The sequence below is a fragment of the Miniopterus schreibersii genome (genome assembly GCF_964146895.1).
Source record: "Miniopterus schreibersii genome assembly, chromosome: 2".
NCBI classification, from domain to species: Eukaryota; Metazoa; Chordata; class Mammalia; order Chiroptera; family Miniopteridae; genus Miniopterus; species Miniopterus schreibersii.
In genome coordinates, this window is record NC_138102.1 from 34038999 (window position 1) to 34057872 (window position 18874).

Consider the following 18874-nt stretch of genomic DNA (forward strand, 5'->3'; position numbering starts at 1 on the left):
CAATATCCTCCTTTCATACCTTCTGCATGATTCTGTTACTCCAGTCACTTGAAATTTGCTATTATCTGTAAGACCTTTTTATCTTATAGTCGCATATAAATGGGTCCATTTTACAGAATTTGAGCTTGTTCTTTTTCTCCCTTGAGAATGCATGTGTGAATTTTACTTTTATTAAACTTCATTTTCTTGTGTGTTTTTCCCAAAAAAACTATTTTAATTTATAAAAATTCATTTCAAATCTAATGTTATAATTCATGGTATTGACTCATCTCAGTTTTTTTTCTTTAATTATCACCCTTCTTTTTCATTTTCACATTTATTAATGCTGTCTTTCAACCCTCCACATATGCATTCATTAAATTTTCTTGTTGCCTATTATATTATTGGCAAGCTAGTAGGTGCTATAGGAGTGAATAAGATGAATAAAATTAAAACAAAGAAAATCACAGACCAGGAAGAAGGAGCTAGATGATCAATAATTTACACAGGGGTGGGCAAAAGAAGGTTTATGGTTGTAAAACATAAATAATAAGATAATAAATAATAACACAAGAATAAACTTTGTGTTTCACATACTCACAACTGTAAACTTGCTTTTGTATGTATATATACGTATATATATAAAACCAGATGATGCAAAGGCATTTGCAATAGGTTTGTGCCAAATGCTTTGTAGGAAGTATAAACCTAAATCTTAGTCTGGCTCTGTGAAAGAGGAAAGGCACAATAAAGGAGTAAATTCTAGAGTTGGCACTTGATACAGAGATGGAAATTTCAACAAGTACAGATGAAGAATAGACTTGCGATGTTGAGGAAAGAGCTTGAGCTAAGGAATACGAATGGAAAATTAAAGAACAGTGAAGCATCTGGCCTGAGTTCGGAGAAAAGGGTAGGTTGAAGGCAGATAGTAGAAGATCAAGACTATTGGTGAAAAATTTTAGAACTTATCTGTTGGAATTCCTGGAGGCTTCATGGTTTGGGAGTGAGGTGTAACATCGGACTGTATGCAGTAGTTATTTTCAGGAGAGATGGGAAGGAACAGTCTCTTCCTCTGAATTCTACAACTTCTCACTGACATCTCCCACAGTCAGGCTCACTCCCGTCCACACATCAGAACCATTCCTGGCTGATGTGGGAAGTTTACAACAGCTCAGAGACTTCCTGTCTCACCTATCAAGTAGAATTCATAATCGAGGCTCCAAGATATGGCATATGGAAGATCAGGCAAAAGTGCCAGACACTTGTGTTCATGCTATGTCATCCTGTTTCTTTTTCTTGGTTGTCAATTAACTTAGTTTCTAGGCTTGGTCTGCTTTATGCTAGATTATTTTAGCTGACTTATCATTCTGACTAATATAACTGTCTCTGCCTAGGATGACTTCCTGTCGTGAACATTAGCCTATACCCTTGTGCAATGGCATCATGCTTCACTTCACCCTGAGACTGTGCTTGCCTTTCTGGGCCCCTACAGAGTCAGGGGACTCTGGGACTTTGTTAGTCCCCAGCTCCATCTTAGGCTGCCCTTCAGTATTATGCCCATTCCATTTATCTCTTTTCCCCATTCTGTTCCAAGTAACATCCTACAAACCACACTGTAATACAAAGTGAAAAGACTAGTAGAGAGAACTCATAGGCTAATGCAATTTGGGGGAAGTAGTCCTGAACTAGGCTGATAGAAATAGACATTAAAAGAAAGAGAGGTGAGAATGAGATTGTCAAAGTAAACTTGAAAGGCTTAGATACTGAAAGGAAAGAGAGGAAGAAAAGATTAAATCTAATATTGAGCTTGAATTTACATTTTGGCCCAGCAATTTCACTTCTAGTAATTTACACTGAAGACACAACTCCAAAAATTTGAAAATACATATATACCAGTGCATTTTTGCATTAATATTTGTAATTTCAAAATAGTGGAAACTGCCTAAATGCCCAAGCATAGGAGATTCATTAAGCTATGTCAGCTGCATGGAGTTGCATTTGGATAATGAATGAGGAAGGTTTCTTTGTGCTGATATGGATTGAATTCCAAGGTATAATGTTAAGTGGCAAAAGCAGAGTGAAAAAGAGCACTTATAGCATGCTACCTTTCGCATAGGAAAAACTGAAAAATAATAATTACCAAAAATAAACACAGACACAGATGAAGCAGAAACCAATAAAGATAATTACCTATAAGGTATGAAGGGAAGCAGGATGAAAGGTTTAAGGAAGAGAGTAATGATTCACAGGCTCTTTGGAAAAGTGGTTGATTCCAAAGTTGCTGCAGGACAGGAGCAATATGACTATGAAATATTTTATTATGCCAGAAAGTAAAGAACTATTAAAACAAAACAAAACAAAACAATGGAGGCATGTCACTGGGACAGAGAAGCTAGTTTGAAGGGGCTCCAACTGTCTAGTCTGGGATAATCTGAGCACTAGAATGATTATATACAGTAATAAATAATAAACCACTGAAATAATAAGAATTGTGATCCTAGTCTGATAATAAATCACTAAGCAAATGATTAACTGGTAGATGAGAAAAGACTCTCATTTGTGGTAGAATGTTGAGTGCCAACTGGTAAATATAGAGGGAACTTTGGAGTTTGGAAATCATCATTTTTCAGTCATAATTGTAAACACTGGAACAGGTGAGTGTCGCCCATGTATAGTAAATTGGGATATCTTATGCCTTGGGATATCTTATGGTTTCAAAATGTTTCCCCACAGACTGCTCATTTTTGACAATGGTCAAACCAGTAATTACAGAGCTCAGACATCAGACAACACCTTGACCAAGTGATCATAATTAACCTGGCCAGGGAGAGTAGATGGATATCATGTACTTACAGAGGACACATCCTAAGAACACATAATCATCTATCTAGTATTTCAGCTAAGAATGTTCAACATGAATCAGATAAACCTGAAATGATTTAAATTCTATTTAAAAAGAAGTTGGGGACAATTTTCTTCAAAATCATCAATACTACAATGCCATCCATCATCTGTGGAAATGGTCCAGATTAAAGGAGGCTAAAGAGAGATGATAACTAAATCTAACAGTACCTTTAGACTGAATCTTATATAGAGGTAGTAGGAGCTATAAAGGACATTGTTGGGTCAATTGAAAAAAACTGGAATATGAACGGTAGATCATATAAAAATATTATATCAATGTTAAAAAATATAGGGGTACAGATATCTGAGACATGTGTTTTGTAGCTTATTAAATGTTTTTATCTATTAAAGGAATTCTGTAAATTTTCTTCTTAAAGATATCTTAATGTTTAGATTTCTTACGTTGGAACATGTTTGGATTCCTAAGTTAAAATCTATTTGTTATTGATGTATTATTAAAAATAAAAAAATAATGCCCTGAATTTAACTTGAAAACAAAATAATAAATCCAAAAAATAAAGAACAAACAAATTAACAAAAGTCAAGTCTTACTACTTAAAGAGGTTTGGAAAGTATAAAGTTTTCAAAACAAAAGAAGCTGTGTGAGGGCAAGGGGCTAAGTGAGGGTGCACACATTTAGAGGGTTGGGTGTTATGAACTGGAAGTAGAGAAATCCTACTAAGAGGAAAGAAAAGACTGAAGTGCTGAAAGAAGCAAGAATATAAACAACACAAAAAGTGACCTGACTGTTGAGAGCATTTGTCATGGTCCCTGATTGGTCCACTCACACCTTGCATTGGGTATGGTCCTGATTTCTATGAGCAAAACAACCTCACTGCACTTAGCCTGCACAGAGCAATTTGTTGCAATCAAAAACTGTGGAAAGGTCTTAGCTCAGATTGCAGGAATCAACCAACAAGATGAGCTTCAGGAGGGAAGATACTCATTCATGTAGTCAAATCCATGACTGTAACAGAAAGAACAATGGCTCCGACCCCTGGATCTACATAAAAATTACACAAGAGCTTTAAAAATCAACTATAGCCCAGCCGGCATGGCTCAGTAGTTGAGCATCAACCTATGATCCAGGAGATCATGGTTCGATTCTGGGTCAGGGCACATGCCCGGGTTTCTGGCTCAATCCCCAGCAGGGGGCATGTAGGAGGCAGCTCATCAATGACTGTTTCATCATTGACATTTCTGTCTCTCCCTCCTTCTCCCTTCCTCTCTCTCTGAAATCAGTAAAAATTTATATATTTTAAAAATCAACTATAGTCCAGACCACACCCTAAGACAACTGAATCACAGCCTCTAGTTTAGGACACAGGCATTCTGAAGTTCAACCAGGTTGAGAAAAGCTGACTTTGAGGCTCCACAAGCCCAAATGTTAAAAGAGTATCTAATTATAGTAATACTGGCTGAAAACCATTGAAATGGAAACTGTAGTGTTTTTTTATTGTTTTTTTTTTAAATAGGATTTTGGTAATTAATTTTAACAGCTTCTCTGTGAATTTCTAAAAAATATTTTTAAATGATTTCTATAAGATATAAAAATATTTTGGCCAAAAAAAAAATCTTGCTGTCACTATATTCTTCAATGAGTTTCATATCACACATCAGAAACTTCTATTTAATTTAAAAGGTTTGGTTCTATTTGATGGCTAAGGTATAAATTCAAAGCACCCTTGATCTGTAACAGAAAATAATTAAGTTGGTTTATATAAATCCTTTTTCAAAGATTTAATTCAGCATTCAAAATCAGGGTTGACAATTTGCTTCAAATATTATCGGGGTGTTGTTCCAGTGAATATCTTACTTGAAAGAGGCATTTGGAACAGCTGGAGAATATCAAACTTGCCACTCTCAGCAAGATGACATTTTTTTCTATTGATTTTCTGAATTTCATTTCTAAAAAAAATACTCAAAAGCAGTCTCATTCAGATTTCAACATTTCTCAACGCCTACATACTTCCATTAAAAACCAAAATTTTATTATTTCACTTAAGAACATTCATAGGATGAAATTCTTACCTGCATTAGAGCAGATGATATCTTGAGAATTCTTACACATTTGGTTACTTTTTTTCTTTGTCAGGTCACAATTACTTGGGTACTGGCAAGCATTCCCAGACCATCCTTTGTCACATTTGCACTTTCCACAGTCACACTTACCATGGCCTGAGGATTTAACAACATCCAGTTAGACTCAAATTGTTAAAAAACAAAACAAAACACACACACATACACAAAAACATTATTGTAACTAAAAGCCTTAAGGGTAATGTTGGTTCAGGACTGAGCTATAATAAATTCAAACACATATATATTAGAGTGACTAAAGGGTAATGTTATTATAATACAGTATAGTGGAGTATGTAAATTTTATTTAAATAACCAACTTTGATAAATCATACTAAAACATTAATTTATAGAGACATTAGGATAGATAATAAATGAGAAGCATAATAAACCAAGTCAGAAAATTTAGCATAGAAAAAAACATATTCACCTAGTACCTCCATATTGTAGAGACAAAAGCCCAGTGAAAATTATTTTATGTAAGTACATTTTATAGCACATAAAACTACAAACTCGGGGTAAGAAATCTTACATGAATCTCCACTAAACCAAACTTGGCGTTATGTTTATTTGAATCTAACATGTAATAAAATCTTATAGATATATAAATACCACCTTGGGTAAGATTGACATGAACGTTAAGTATATCTCTTGTTTCTCAATGAGGAAATTTGGTTCAAGAATCCAAAGGATAAGACCAATATTCATTTACTGCCACAGAAATTTCTCAACCTTTCTTGCTCTCAAATCAACGTTCTGCTGTTTTTATTGTGATCATTAATTTTATTAAATCCTGCTTGATGAAGTCTACTAATGTTTTCGTTGGTTGTATATTAGCCTGACTGAAGTACAAAATATATACAATCCTTGGCCCTTGTCCTTGAATAATTTACAAATTCAAAGTTGAGACTGATATATGAAGATAATTTCTTGTCAGACTTTGTATTAAGTTGAGCAATATAGTCTATGACCTATAGAAATAAAAAAGGAGAGACTTTCTGGACTTCTTTGACCTTTAAATCGGCCTCAAAAGGTGAGAAGAGTTTGAATAAATTGCAGGGAGAGTATTATTATATTACTCAATACTATTGTGTCTTAATGCCTGAAATTCATAGACCACAATGGAATGGAATCATTGATTTGGTGCCAACAGTCATTCAGTGTGGCAGCCAAAATCCACATGATGAGGTCCAGATGGTCCGTGAGAATGAATGGCTCAGAGGTGTCCCATTTGGGCATGTTCGGCAGAGCCTGCATCTGTGATTGGCTATGACTTTAAAACTCCTCTGCGTGTGTCCCAGTCCATGTAAATGTTTCTATTCCTGTTGCATTTTTCAAATTAATTATTCTATTTCACAAACAAAACCTTGCATGCACCCTAATTGCAATTCACTTCATCCAGCACACATTACTGTCACATTGATTGTATCATTTTGCATTCCTGTCTGGCCCTACATGATAACGGTAATCTCGGCCAACTTGGTATCATTCACAAACATAACTGATCTCTCCTGCCAACCACCCAGTCTATTTATAAAAGTATTAAGCCAAATTCTTGAAGGAGTTAAGCCTCTTTGGTAAATGAAGTGTTTTGGTAACTGTTAAGGACTCTTAAACAACATTAGTGTATTAGGTTGAACCACATGAAATCATCACTTTTGTAAGTTGAATATCAGCTATTTCTTATGGTTTGTCCTTATAAAAAGGCTTATATCAACAATGATAATATAAATTATTTAGAAGATAAAGGATTATGGTAGTAATAATTTGTTAAATCTGGAATAAAAGAATACTCAATCTTGTTTTATATTGGATGGGACACCTTATTTGGAGATAAATATATAACATTTTTATTTATTTTTATTTTAAATGTGTCTTTACTGATTTTATAGAGAAGAAGGTAGAAAGAGAGAAATAGTTGAAACATCAATGATGAGAGAGTCGTCATTGATCAGCTGCTTTCTGCACGCCCTGGACTGAGGATCGAGCCCGCAACCCGGGCATGTGTCCTGACCATGAATCGAACCGTGATCTCCTGGATCTTAGGTTGATGCTCAACTGCTGTGCCTCGCCCATCCTGGCTATAATATTTTTAGAATGAAAATTATCTGCAGACTATTTTTACTCTTTATCCACAGTTAGTAAGAGCTTTGTCAGACCTCAGAAAATAGGGCTGCTGTATTGTTGTGGTAATCTCCATTAAAGTGTCAATAACATAGCTTTGGAAAAGATCCATTTTTCAAAATAACTTTTCCATTGTATATTGGGTTTCTGAGTCTTCCATACAAAGTGCTACAAAATGAATGGCTTAAAAGAACAGAAATAACTCCCTCACAGTTCTGGAGCCCAGAAACCTGAAAACAAGGTGTTAGCAAATGGGTTCCTTCTGGATGATCTTAGGAAGAAACTCTTCCACACCATTTTCCTAGACACTGGTCTTTTTCTACAAATTTGGTGTTCAGTGGCTTCTGACAGCTTAAATCCAACCTCTGTTTTTGGCTTCATATGTTTTTTTTCCTCTGTGTGCCTGTGTCGTCATATTTTTCTACATAAAAGTGCAGTCATTGGATTTAGAGCCCATCCTACTTCAGTATGACCTCATCTTAACTTGATTACATCTTCAAGGACCCTATTTTCAAATGTCAAAATCAAAGGCTCTAGGTGTTAGGACTCCACATACCTTTTAGGGGAACATAGTTCAACCCTCAACAATTGCAAATAATATATCCTAATTATTTTCTTTCCTAACTTAAATTCATATGAAAAATGGGGCAATTTTTTTCTCCTATATATGAAAACAAACTAGCTAAGGCTGCCAGCAAGCCCCCACCCGCCCTCCACATTTCTATCCTACACTGGGAGGAGCCTGAAAACTTTTATAGACACCCAGGGTTAAATCCACATTTGGTTCCACAGTTCTGCTGGTGCCTCCCCTACCCTGTTCTTCCCACAATAGTTGCTCCTTAACCACAAGCCCAGCCTAAAGACAAGTCCATAGACCAGGCGAAAGACACAGCGGGCTCTCAAAGAGAGTTGGGGAACTTTGGGATAAAGAGTCCCAGATCCCAGACACCTCAATCTAGGAGAGCAAAGATGGCAAGCACCAGTGTTCCAGGTGGCCACATCCCCTCGGTTTCTCAGACATACTGCACCATCCTGGCCTTGGGAATAAATGGCCAAGAAGAGGTAGAGCAGAACCCGTAAGTCATGAGGTCCAGAACAAGGCTCCAGTTGCACAGGTCAAAGGATGGCACCTGCCCAGGGCTACATGAAATCCTAACCAGAGAAGCATTTACCATTCCTGGCTGTCTAGACCCATGATTTTCAATCATTTTTATCTCATGACATATGCAAACTAATTACTAAAATTCTGCAGCACACCAAAAAATATATTATCTGTTTTGCTAACCTGACAAAAAAACACACAGGTATAATTTTGATTCATTCACACCGGTAGGCTACTGTTGTGTTGGCTGTTATCATTTTTTAATTTGACAATCTAAGGGAAAAGAGGTCAGTGTCCCTGACTACATAGGTATTGCATGTTTTAAAAATTCTTGTGGCACATGTTGAAAATCACTGGTCTAGACCATTCCAGTACTGCTTCTTCTCCAGATAAGTCAATTTCCACAACTACAAAATGCAGTCTTCAAATAAATAATCCAACATGCTTGACAATAAATCTGTTTCCCTTCAAATAAGTTCCTAAGGAATCAAAAGAAAACAAACACACCAAACAAGAATGTCAGAGAAATGCCAAAACAACTCCCAGCCAAAGTAATGAAGATGGAAAAGTAAAAGGCTATTGTTTCCAGGGCTGTCAGTGGTGTAGGGAAGAGAAACCACAGTGGAGAGTAAAATCCAATAGTTTAGTCTCCTTTTCAGCTAAGAATGGGGAGGTCTGGCTGGCTTTCTCCAGTGCTTCCCAGTAAGCCAGGGCCTTAATCTCCACTGATAGGAAAAGGCATTCTCCAAACACAAAATACAAATTTGTATTTTTTAATTAAACAATGAAACAGCAGCAGTATCACCATTCTTTTGTGATCCCTTTTACCTGGCTACTGCAAAGGCAGGGGTGATTAACTTACTAAAATACATTAATACCCAATAGAGGAGAGTAGATGTTATTTATTTTTAAATAAAATAAAATTTCAAAATGGAAATAAAGACTTTATCTGTATTGAAGAACTTCTACAAATCAATCAGCTTTTTCTAAATACCAGTGAAAAATAATTATGCCTTTCTTTGGTAAATATATGGAAGAAAAAAATAAAGATGGAGGAGACTGCCCTTATCTCTCTTTTTGAAGTTTACTGATATTTTGGATGGAAATAAACTGCCAAAATGAATGTGTTTATTGGATTAGTTGTATATCTTTGGCTTCAATTCTCTTGAAGTCTTAAAAAAGGTAACAAGTAGATTAGATAGATAATAGACTGGGTATAGTAATAGAATGAATGGATGAAAAAGATGTGAATATTATTCAGCCAGGAGAAAGAAGAAAATCCTACCATTTGGGAAAACATGGATAGACCTTGAGGGCATTGTGCTAAATGAGATAAGTCAGAGAAAGACAAACACTGTATGATCTTACATGTAGAATCTAAAACACAAACAAGCAAGGCCAACAACAACAAAAGCGAACTCAGAAGAAAAGATCAGATTTGTGGTTATTAGAGGCAAACAATGAGGAGTGCGTGAAATGGGTGCAGGGAGTCAAAAGGTACCAACTTTCAGTTGCAAGTGTGTGCTGAGGATGTAATGAACACGTCTACAGCTAGCAGTGTTACATGGTATAGTAGAACGTTGTTAAGAGAGTAAATCCTAAGTGTTCTCATCACAAGGAAAACAACTTTTTCTTTCTCTTTTTCTTTGTATCTATATGAAATAATGGATATTAACTCAACATACTGTGGAAATCATTTCACAAAATATATGTAAGCCAAGTCATTATGCTATACATCTTAAACTTACACAGTGCCATATATCAATTATATCTCAGTGAAACAGCAAAAATCCTGATTATTCATTATTATTCATTACTACTGACAACAATTTTATCATATAGAAGAGGACGGATGTTCCAAAAATTATCCTGGGTGTCAAATTAGCTAGGAATGCCACTGATGGAGCCTTGTGGTAACCCTGAAATCTGAGCACCCAGCTGGCCCTGCAAATCTATTTGTTTTGGTCAAATATTCCCAAGACCTGCATTGTGTTCTATTTTCCAGTAGGTTCAAACATGCTCACTTAATAACAGACACATTCAATTTTTCTCCTTTCTTTCTGAGCTACTATAGATTCCCTAGCCTTTTGTAGGTACAAAAAAACAAAAGAACTAACTATGCCACATCTAGAATTCTAAGAAAAGATTGTGAAAGAATTCCTTACATAATATTACAACTATCATGGTTTGTGATAGAAACTTGACCATTTTCAGGATAGGGCACCAATCCCTTGTTTGCTTCTCAGGCCAACAAAAAATGACTTAGCCTGCTTCTCATTCCTGAGAACATTATAATGTGAACACTAAAAGGATTCTGTGTAAGTGGGACCTTTTCCCTAGAAATTAAAAGGTCTGGACTCTCCTCCTGTCTGGATGCTAACCTTGGTCAGGAGAATGGAAAATAAGAAAGAAAAACCAGTAATAACGGGCTTCCAGGTACCAAGATAGTACTTTATATAGGCTAGCCTATCTAATTTCCATAATGAAACAGATTTTGTTCCTGGGTTTTACAAATAAAAGGTCTAAAGTATAATTCGCTTGCTCAAAGTCACATAGTTTGCCCGGCCGGGCGTGGCTCAGTAGTTGAGCGTCAACCTGGGATCCAGGCGATCAGGGTTCGATTCCCGGTCGGGGCACATGCCCGGGTTGCGGGCTCAATCAATGACTCTCTCATTATTGATGCTTCTATCTCTCTCTCTCCCTCTCCTTTCCTCTCTCTGAAATCAATAAAGATATATTTAAAAAAAAAAAAAAAGTCACATAGTTTGTAAACTGAAAGCTATGTTTTCCCCATTACAACCAACATTATCTGTTTAGTTGCACAACAACAGTTGCACTACAATAGACTTAACAGAACCCTTTTGTTCTAGGAAAGGTGTTTTTAGCTTTTGTTGTTTCTTTTGGGGACTCACATGCATGGAATTGGATAATTCATCATACTTGGGGAAAGAACTCTAACAGTAAAATTACCAGCTTTACTATTTAAAATGAAAGAACGCTAGAGCTGGCAGATAAAAGAATTCAGGAATCTAAACCTCGGTGTGCTCATCTGCAAAAATAAGAGTTGGACTAACTAACCCCAAGATTCCTTTCATCTTGAAAATTCCATGCTATAGCCTCAGTTATTTTATTTGTCTCATAACAAAGTGGTTTCTTCAAATGGTCACAACATGTTAATACAAGATAATGGCCATAGACATTATAAATTCTTCAACAGCTGACTTTGTCACCTTCAACAGGTTAGCCAATCTTTGAACTTTTCAGGCCTCATTTTTTTTTGGGGGGGGGGCTGTAAGTCAAAAATGTACATCTCTCAGTATTTCTTGAGGGCTGCAGGACATGTCACTTTAAGGGAGCATTATGAGACCTGTCTCTCCTACCCTGTTTCTTCCACATTTCCCAAGAAGTTGGTGCTCCCTTCCCTCTCTGAAAAGCCATGATACTAAGAGCCTAAGCTGTATTTCTCAGGTGTCTAGAGAAGGAAAAGAGAGAGGAAAGACCACTCAACTAGATGACAGAAGTGCTCAGTTTTCTTTTCCTTTTTCTAGCTTCCAGTTATAAGATTTTATTCATCAGAAAGCTTTAGAGAGATTCCTTCACTTTTATCTGCAATAAAAAAATCTGTAAAGAGCCCTCATTTCCTTTAGTTTTGGCCTTGGCCTTTTGTCCTCTGTTGGGTTCTTTATTCAGGAGGGTCAATATCAAATACATCAACTGACAGAAGCCATTCAAACCTTAGAAAGTTAACATCCAACAATGATATTTCTTAGTCAGTGGAAATGAACTTTAGCAAACTGGAATCTAAGAATTTCAGAATATTGAAACCAGAGCAGGAGACCTTGGATTAGTCAAATCCCTTCATTTTTATGGGGGGGTGTATTACTGGCCATAAAAAGGAATGAAATCTTACCATTTGTGACAACACTGATGAACCTAGAGGATATTATGCTAAGTGAAATAAGCCAGACAAAGACAAATATCATATGATATCATTTATATGTGGAATCTAAAGAACAAAATCATGAACAAACAAAAAAAAATGAAGCTCCACCCTTACTATTAACTTCTTCCACATTATAAATATGTGTGACAAATAATCTAACCAATGGAGATATATGTATATGTGTGTTTACATATATATGTGTGTGTGTGTGTTCATATATATGTGTGTTCATATACATGTGTAAGTGTATGCATATATGAGGTTCTAAACTTTGTCTTTTAATATGGTTCCCAAAAGTGAAAGCCTGAATGATAAGATGGCATTTAGCATCCCTCCCAATGTTGAGATTTTCCAGAACTTTTTGTATCTGTTTTTGATAAATATTAATAAAATTCTTCATCTATTATGTTAACCTTCTTCATCTCAAGTTCCACTGGTTGTTCATAGAGCAAACTCTGTGTATGTCCTTATTTCTCATAACATTAAAAAATTGTGCATCAAAATGGAGACAATTCTCTCCTCCGTGAGGCAGTATAACACAGGGCCTCAGTGTGCAGGCTCCAGAGACAGACGAACTGGGTTCTATGACTTGCTAGCTGGTTAATCTTGGGCAAATATTTAATTAGTTTCCTCGGGCTTCCTTAACAAAGTACTACAAACTGGGTGACTCCTAACAAGAGAAACAAATTCTCTCACAATACTGCAGGCTGTAAGTTATAAATCCAGGAGTCAGCAGGATCCTGGGTACTTGAGACTCTAAGTAGAATCCTCCCTTGCCTTGTCCTAGCTTTTGGTGGGAGCCAGCAATCCTTGGAGATCCTTACCTTGCAGCTGCATTACTCCAATTTCTGCCTCTGTTGTCACATGCCTTCTCCCCTTATGTGTTTGTATGTGTCTCTGTGTCTCTTCTCTTCTACTTATAAGAAGAATAATCATATTGAATTAGGGACCACACTACTCATGTATAACCTCATCTTAACTCATCACATCTGCAACGACCCTATTTCCAAGCAAGGTCACATTCTGAGGTAATAGAGGTTAGGATTTTTCAACATTATCTTTTTTAGAGGACACAATTCAATCCATAACACCTCTCATTATCTCTGCTTTATCTGCAAATTGTGGATAAAATAATAAAACCTATCTCCAGGGTTTTTATGGGAATAGAATGAGTCCATCCCCATAAATCAGTTAAAATACTGCCCATCAATAAAATGTTAACTATTACACCCTATAGTAAAGGTATTGGGAGAGCAGGTCACCCTAATACAACTGTCATGATAATCACAATCCTAAACTTAAGTGCAGAGTAAAAAGTGGATGTTAAGTGCAAATTCTAACTCATGTTTCTCCCTCTCCCATACTGCACAGAAAAATCCCTGATCCAGTACTAATCGTGCATCTGGGTTACAGGGATAAGAACTTTTCCTGGAGAAGTCCATATTTCACAAAACTAATAGGCAAACTGGCCAACAAATTAATTCAATGAATGACTAATTGTAGCTGAATAATAATTTAAACACTTCAAAGTGCTAACCAATTTGCTCTCAAATACACACACACACATACACACACACATATATACACTTAAATACATACCTATGTATATGTGTGTGTGTATTTTTTTAAGGTTCCTAAAACTTCCCCACATTCATACTAGACTTTGGCATTAGATGCCTTTGGGAAAGCATCTCATACAAAAAGCAGCAAAAATGTTGATCTTTTCTTTTCAGCTTCAGAGCAAAGGTCCTGACAAACTGGTAGTTTCCAAAATGTGGCGGTCATCATTCAAGACATGAACAAGAAGGTATGTGGGATGCAAAAAGAAAACAACTATAATTAATATTTATGCTTATTTTGTTTTTAAAAATTGTTACTTTATATATTTTATGTGTGCAACTTATTGATAAGAAATACATCTATATAAATTATAAATGAGTACACATATATATGGGTAAATTCATTTTTTAAAAGGTATGATTAAGGTTTTGAGACAACTGATTAAAGCAATAGATTTGTAAAATTATAAGGAAGATCTATTTCTTAAACTAGGTGGTAGAAAACAATATCATTTTTTGGTTCTTTTTGTTACCTTTTACCCTTCAAGATAATATTTCACTCAAAAAATTCAAAAAGAAAAAACATCTGTCCAAATCAATACTCCTATAAGTAATGATGTTAAAGAGTTTCATTTGGGGACTTCAGTGGCAGGAGATGTCACAAGCCTGAATCATATCCATAAGATCCTGCATGGGGGAGACAGTGTAATATAAATCTTTACAGCCTGAGGATCTATGAAGAGCTGGATAGAATATACTTGATTATCTGAATGAAAGGACACTATTATTCGGAAAAATATATGCTGAGCCAGTATGCAAGGTTCTAAGCAGAGCTATGAATTGTGTAGGTCTCCAGGGAAGGGGCCTGTCCCCTGCCCCCTCCAGAACACAGACAGACAAGGAGAATAGGACACAGACAGACAAGGTTGGAGATCCAACTGCACATCTCTGGAGAAGCTTTGCAAATTCTGTCTGGACCAGCTTGGACCAGTTTCAATAGAATAGAAAAGGTTGTGAAGGCCCCAGGTATCTGACACAGGCCTTGAAGTGTCCTGCAGACTTAGCAGGGCACAGGAGGGCAATCACAAATTTTTGGAGAGGGAAGGTCACTAGCTGAAGAGGACTGAGGTTAAAATGAGCTCCACTGCATTACTAAATTCCAGTGGGATTATAAATGCTCCTGCAATCAAAGATTCTAAAACATGCTTGAGAGTTTTTATAAAGTCTACTTTTTATAAAATGTACTTTTAATAAAGAGCTCTTGTATTGTTCCTTTATTAAGTCTGTACAATGGCTAAACTAAACATCATCTATGATCATCTCATGATCTTCAAATATTATGATCAAACAATTCTCTGGAATGCTATTTTCTCCTATTCTAACTAAAAAGGAGCAGATGGCAATGATTTATTTATTTCCTTCTCACTTAGTTCAAAAATTAACAAACATTTGTATGTTCAGTTAACTTTATTGTAAATTCTCTAATTGCAATGACTTTTCTATTAACTCGGTAACTCCCTAGGGTTTTCTGCTCTAAGCTGTTATAAAGTGGGTAGTTAATAAAAGTTGCTGACACTTTGGTTGACTTGATTGGAAAAAATGAAATAATTCTCTTGCAAGCAAGTAAAAGTACTTGAAGTCATGACATTTTCTATAATACAAAGATCAGTCACCTGAAGTAGCACTCTTACTGAAATGATGTATATTGTAGAAGAGAGCCAAACCATGCTGGGGTGTGCATTTAGGTGATAAAAAAAGAAAGGAAAAGTTTCTGTAACAGCCAGTACACTCAGTTGTCTTGAAATCACTTAAAGCCAAGGCATTTGGAGATTAAGAAAAGGGCATAACAGTGGTCGTCATTGTTCCAAAGAGAATGAACATCTTCAGGTGAAAATGCAATCAGTTCAAAACTTACCACCCTTTGTTTAGGATATCTTCCCTGTTCTTGACTTAGGAGCTATGCCATTCTCCATTCTGAAAGTCTATAGTTATTATAATTTATGATAGATAAGCTTCACCTATCATTAAATTTTAAAAGTAACCCATTTTAAATCAATAGGTAGTGTATCTTGTCTTTCTTTTTGCATAGGCATTCAGATGTTTACTTTGGAAAACAGCATTACCAAGCTACACTATAATGCATAAAATAACATACATTAAACTTGAGTCACAAATCAATTTAATTCATATTATCTTATTTAATTATCAAAATGACATAAAAAATAGAAAACAACTATTACCATTCTCACTTATAAAAGAGGAGGTTCTTGGTAAAGTCTTTAAATGATTCCTCCAAAATTTTAACCAAGCACCCAAGTCATCTACTCAGCTTGAGTATCCTCAAACTCAAGAGCAAGAATGGAATCCCCGCCCGGCTGGGCATGGCTCAGCAGTTGAGCATCGACCTAGGATCCAGGCGATTGGGGTTCGATTCCCGGTCAGGGCACATGCCTGGGTTGTGGGCTGGGCAGCCAATCAATGACTCCCTCATCATTGATGTTTCTATCTCTCTCTCCCCCTCCTTTCCTCTCTCTGAAATCAATAAAGATGTGTTTAAAAAAAAAAAATGGAATCCCCACTTCCTGTCCTCCCTTCCTCTGACCTTACCCTCATCCATTTTGCCTCCTTCTCTCCAGCTCCAGAGGCTACATCAAGGTCCATTCCTTTCGATGAGTCTTGACTTCTTTGTCATAAGGTTCTTCTGGGGCCTTTCTCCCTCTCCTCTATTTCAACCTAAGCCTCATTATTAGCACCTTCCCCTTACGGCATAAAATTGAACAAGTGTCTCCTGGTCTTTACAAAATATAATCAATACTTCCTCTATTAAACACATATCCCTACTTTTAGTCTCTACTCCAAGTCAATTCTCCCTTTTTTATTCAAATATCCAAAAAGGGAGTTTTCACTCCTAGTCTCACTTTTCTCTACAATTGGATTTCTATTCGACCATTCTATTGATATGTTTCTAACCAAGATGACTAACATGCTTTTTATTCCTTAATTCAATTGACATTTAAGTCCTAAGCTTATTGTTTGCTTCTCTTATCTTTCACATCTCCTTTTTCTTCTTACCCTCCTCTGGCTCCTTGGCCTCTTACATCACACCTATAGATATAACATGAGACAATCCATATTCTCCAATGCATCTTAGAAAAGATAAGGCAAATTAGAGGAATAAAAAAGACTGGAGCATTTATTCCATTTATTCCTAAGAGAGTTAATTAAAACAAAGATAATCCTTTCATTATTGCATCATATTAGGTTTTAAGTAGGCTTGAACTGTTATGTTTTATTGTTTTGTTTTGTTTAATGCCCCCCCCCCCGGCATTTAGTGAGCAGCTGGAGGAAAAAAGAAAGCTCATAAGGAACATCAGAGAAAATAAGTAAAAAGGGAATTAAAAGCAAAATTTCCTTTGAATATCCAAATATCCAAATTTCAAAATAATGTAAAGTTGAATCTGCCACACACATACACTTATCATATACATTGTTCTGAGACTTAATTATTTTTCCACCTAAAATATATCTTGGAGAACTTTTGTCAAGAACTATGAAAGGGGGCTGAGATAAGATTTCCCCTTATTGAAACTAATAAATTAACCTGTCACAGTTCCATGGTTTGTGGCAGAAGACATGAGACTCTTGGTTCAGAGTCAAAGGACTTTATTACTCACATCACAGCAGTAACTGAAATATCAATTTGAGTCAGTGATCTAAGCCCCAGTTCCCACAGGACAACACGGCGAGGGCCACGTGATGCTTGTGCATGCGGTGGGTTGTGTTAGAGGAGAGGAAACCCTAAGATAGGCATCCTGACTCTTGTACAATGGGCAGTAAACATGCCTGAATATGTCCCAGAAGAAGACATTATTTTATTTTACTACATTGTAGACAAATTTTCCTTTGCTCCAGAGGGAAACACCAGGTCCATCTTCCAAGGCTATTCTCTGTACAAACATCTATGAAAAGACATTCTGGAATGAAAAATGTCAGTGTCCGTGTTGAAAGAATTACAAAAACAGAAGAGACCCATGGAGAATTATCTCCTAACACCTCTTCAAAGAGTAACACCTCTGTTTCTCTAACAAATGCATACCGTTTCGTTGTCTATAACCACAGTAACTTAGCCATCCTTTATTGGTGTGCATTTAACTAGCTTTGATCATTTGCCACTACAAACAGTGTGATCCTAATTATTCTTCCTTACACATGGAAATTTGTGCAGAAGTGTGAATAGATTTGGGGGAATTATTATTATGTGGAGTGTATGGATGAAAGGGTATGCATATCATGAAAATTTTAATAGATATAGACAGATTTGTTTCCAAAACTATGTTAAATACACTCCCACCAACAATGTGTGAGGATACACATGCCAACACCTAACTCAGGATATTATGAAATAATCTGTGTCAATCTAGCATTAAAAATTATACCGAATATTTTTTTTGGCATATGTCAACTATGGGTGAGTTTCAACATCTTCTCATTATTTTAAAAATCATTTTTGTTCTATAAAAAACAACTTTTGTCTCACTATCTTAGAATTTTGTGCTTAGTATTTTGCCTATTTTTCTTTTGTTTTTTTGGACAATTTCATGATTTTTATGACCATTAGGTTTTATATGTTTAAAATTTTAGTCTTTTGACTGTCATTATACTGCAAATATTTTTATGGCATATAGTTTCTCATTATCCTAAATCATATGATCAAATTCTGTCATGCTTCCTTCTTGAAAGTTTGATTTTATGTATAAATTTTGGATTCTTTTTCTGCTAGCAGGTGTTCATATTTATTTTCCCATGTAGCAAGATACATTTTTCAACACCACTAATAAATCGTTTATTCTTTTCCCATTGATTTACAATGTCACCTTTATCAATACTACATATCTTTTTCTCAACTCCATATAATCTTATATTGATATCTCTATCAATTCATGTATGAATGTGAAACTTCTTTACATGCTTGATTATAATAAAGTAAGTTAAAAAATATTTAGTAGGTCTGGTCTCTCTTTTGTATCCTTTGTTTTCAGTATTTATCTTTAGACTTAGCTTAATTCCAAAAATAATTTTTGAAACTTTTGGGAGAGAGGTGTCAATTACATTAAATATAAAGATTAATTTAAGATAAATTCCCAGATATACACTAATGTATAAGGTAAAAACAGTCTGTCAATT

General features: G+C 35.7%; 1 protein-coding gene across 1 annotated transcript in view; it reads right to left on the reverse strand.

The window, feature by feature from the left end:
- Positions 1–18874, reverse strand: part of ITGBL1 (integrin subunit beta like 1) — a 182299-nt gene that overhangs the window by 99410 nt on the left and 64015 nt on the right. Inside the window, exon 3 of the mRNA XM_081127654.1 lies at positions 4915–5061. Coding sequence (XP_080983780.1) covers positions 4915–5061 — 147 coding nt within the window. The remainder of the gene's footprint in view (positions 1–4914; positions 5062–18874) is intronic.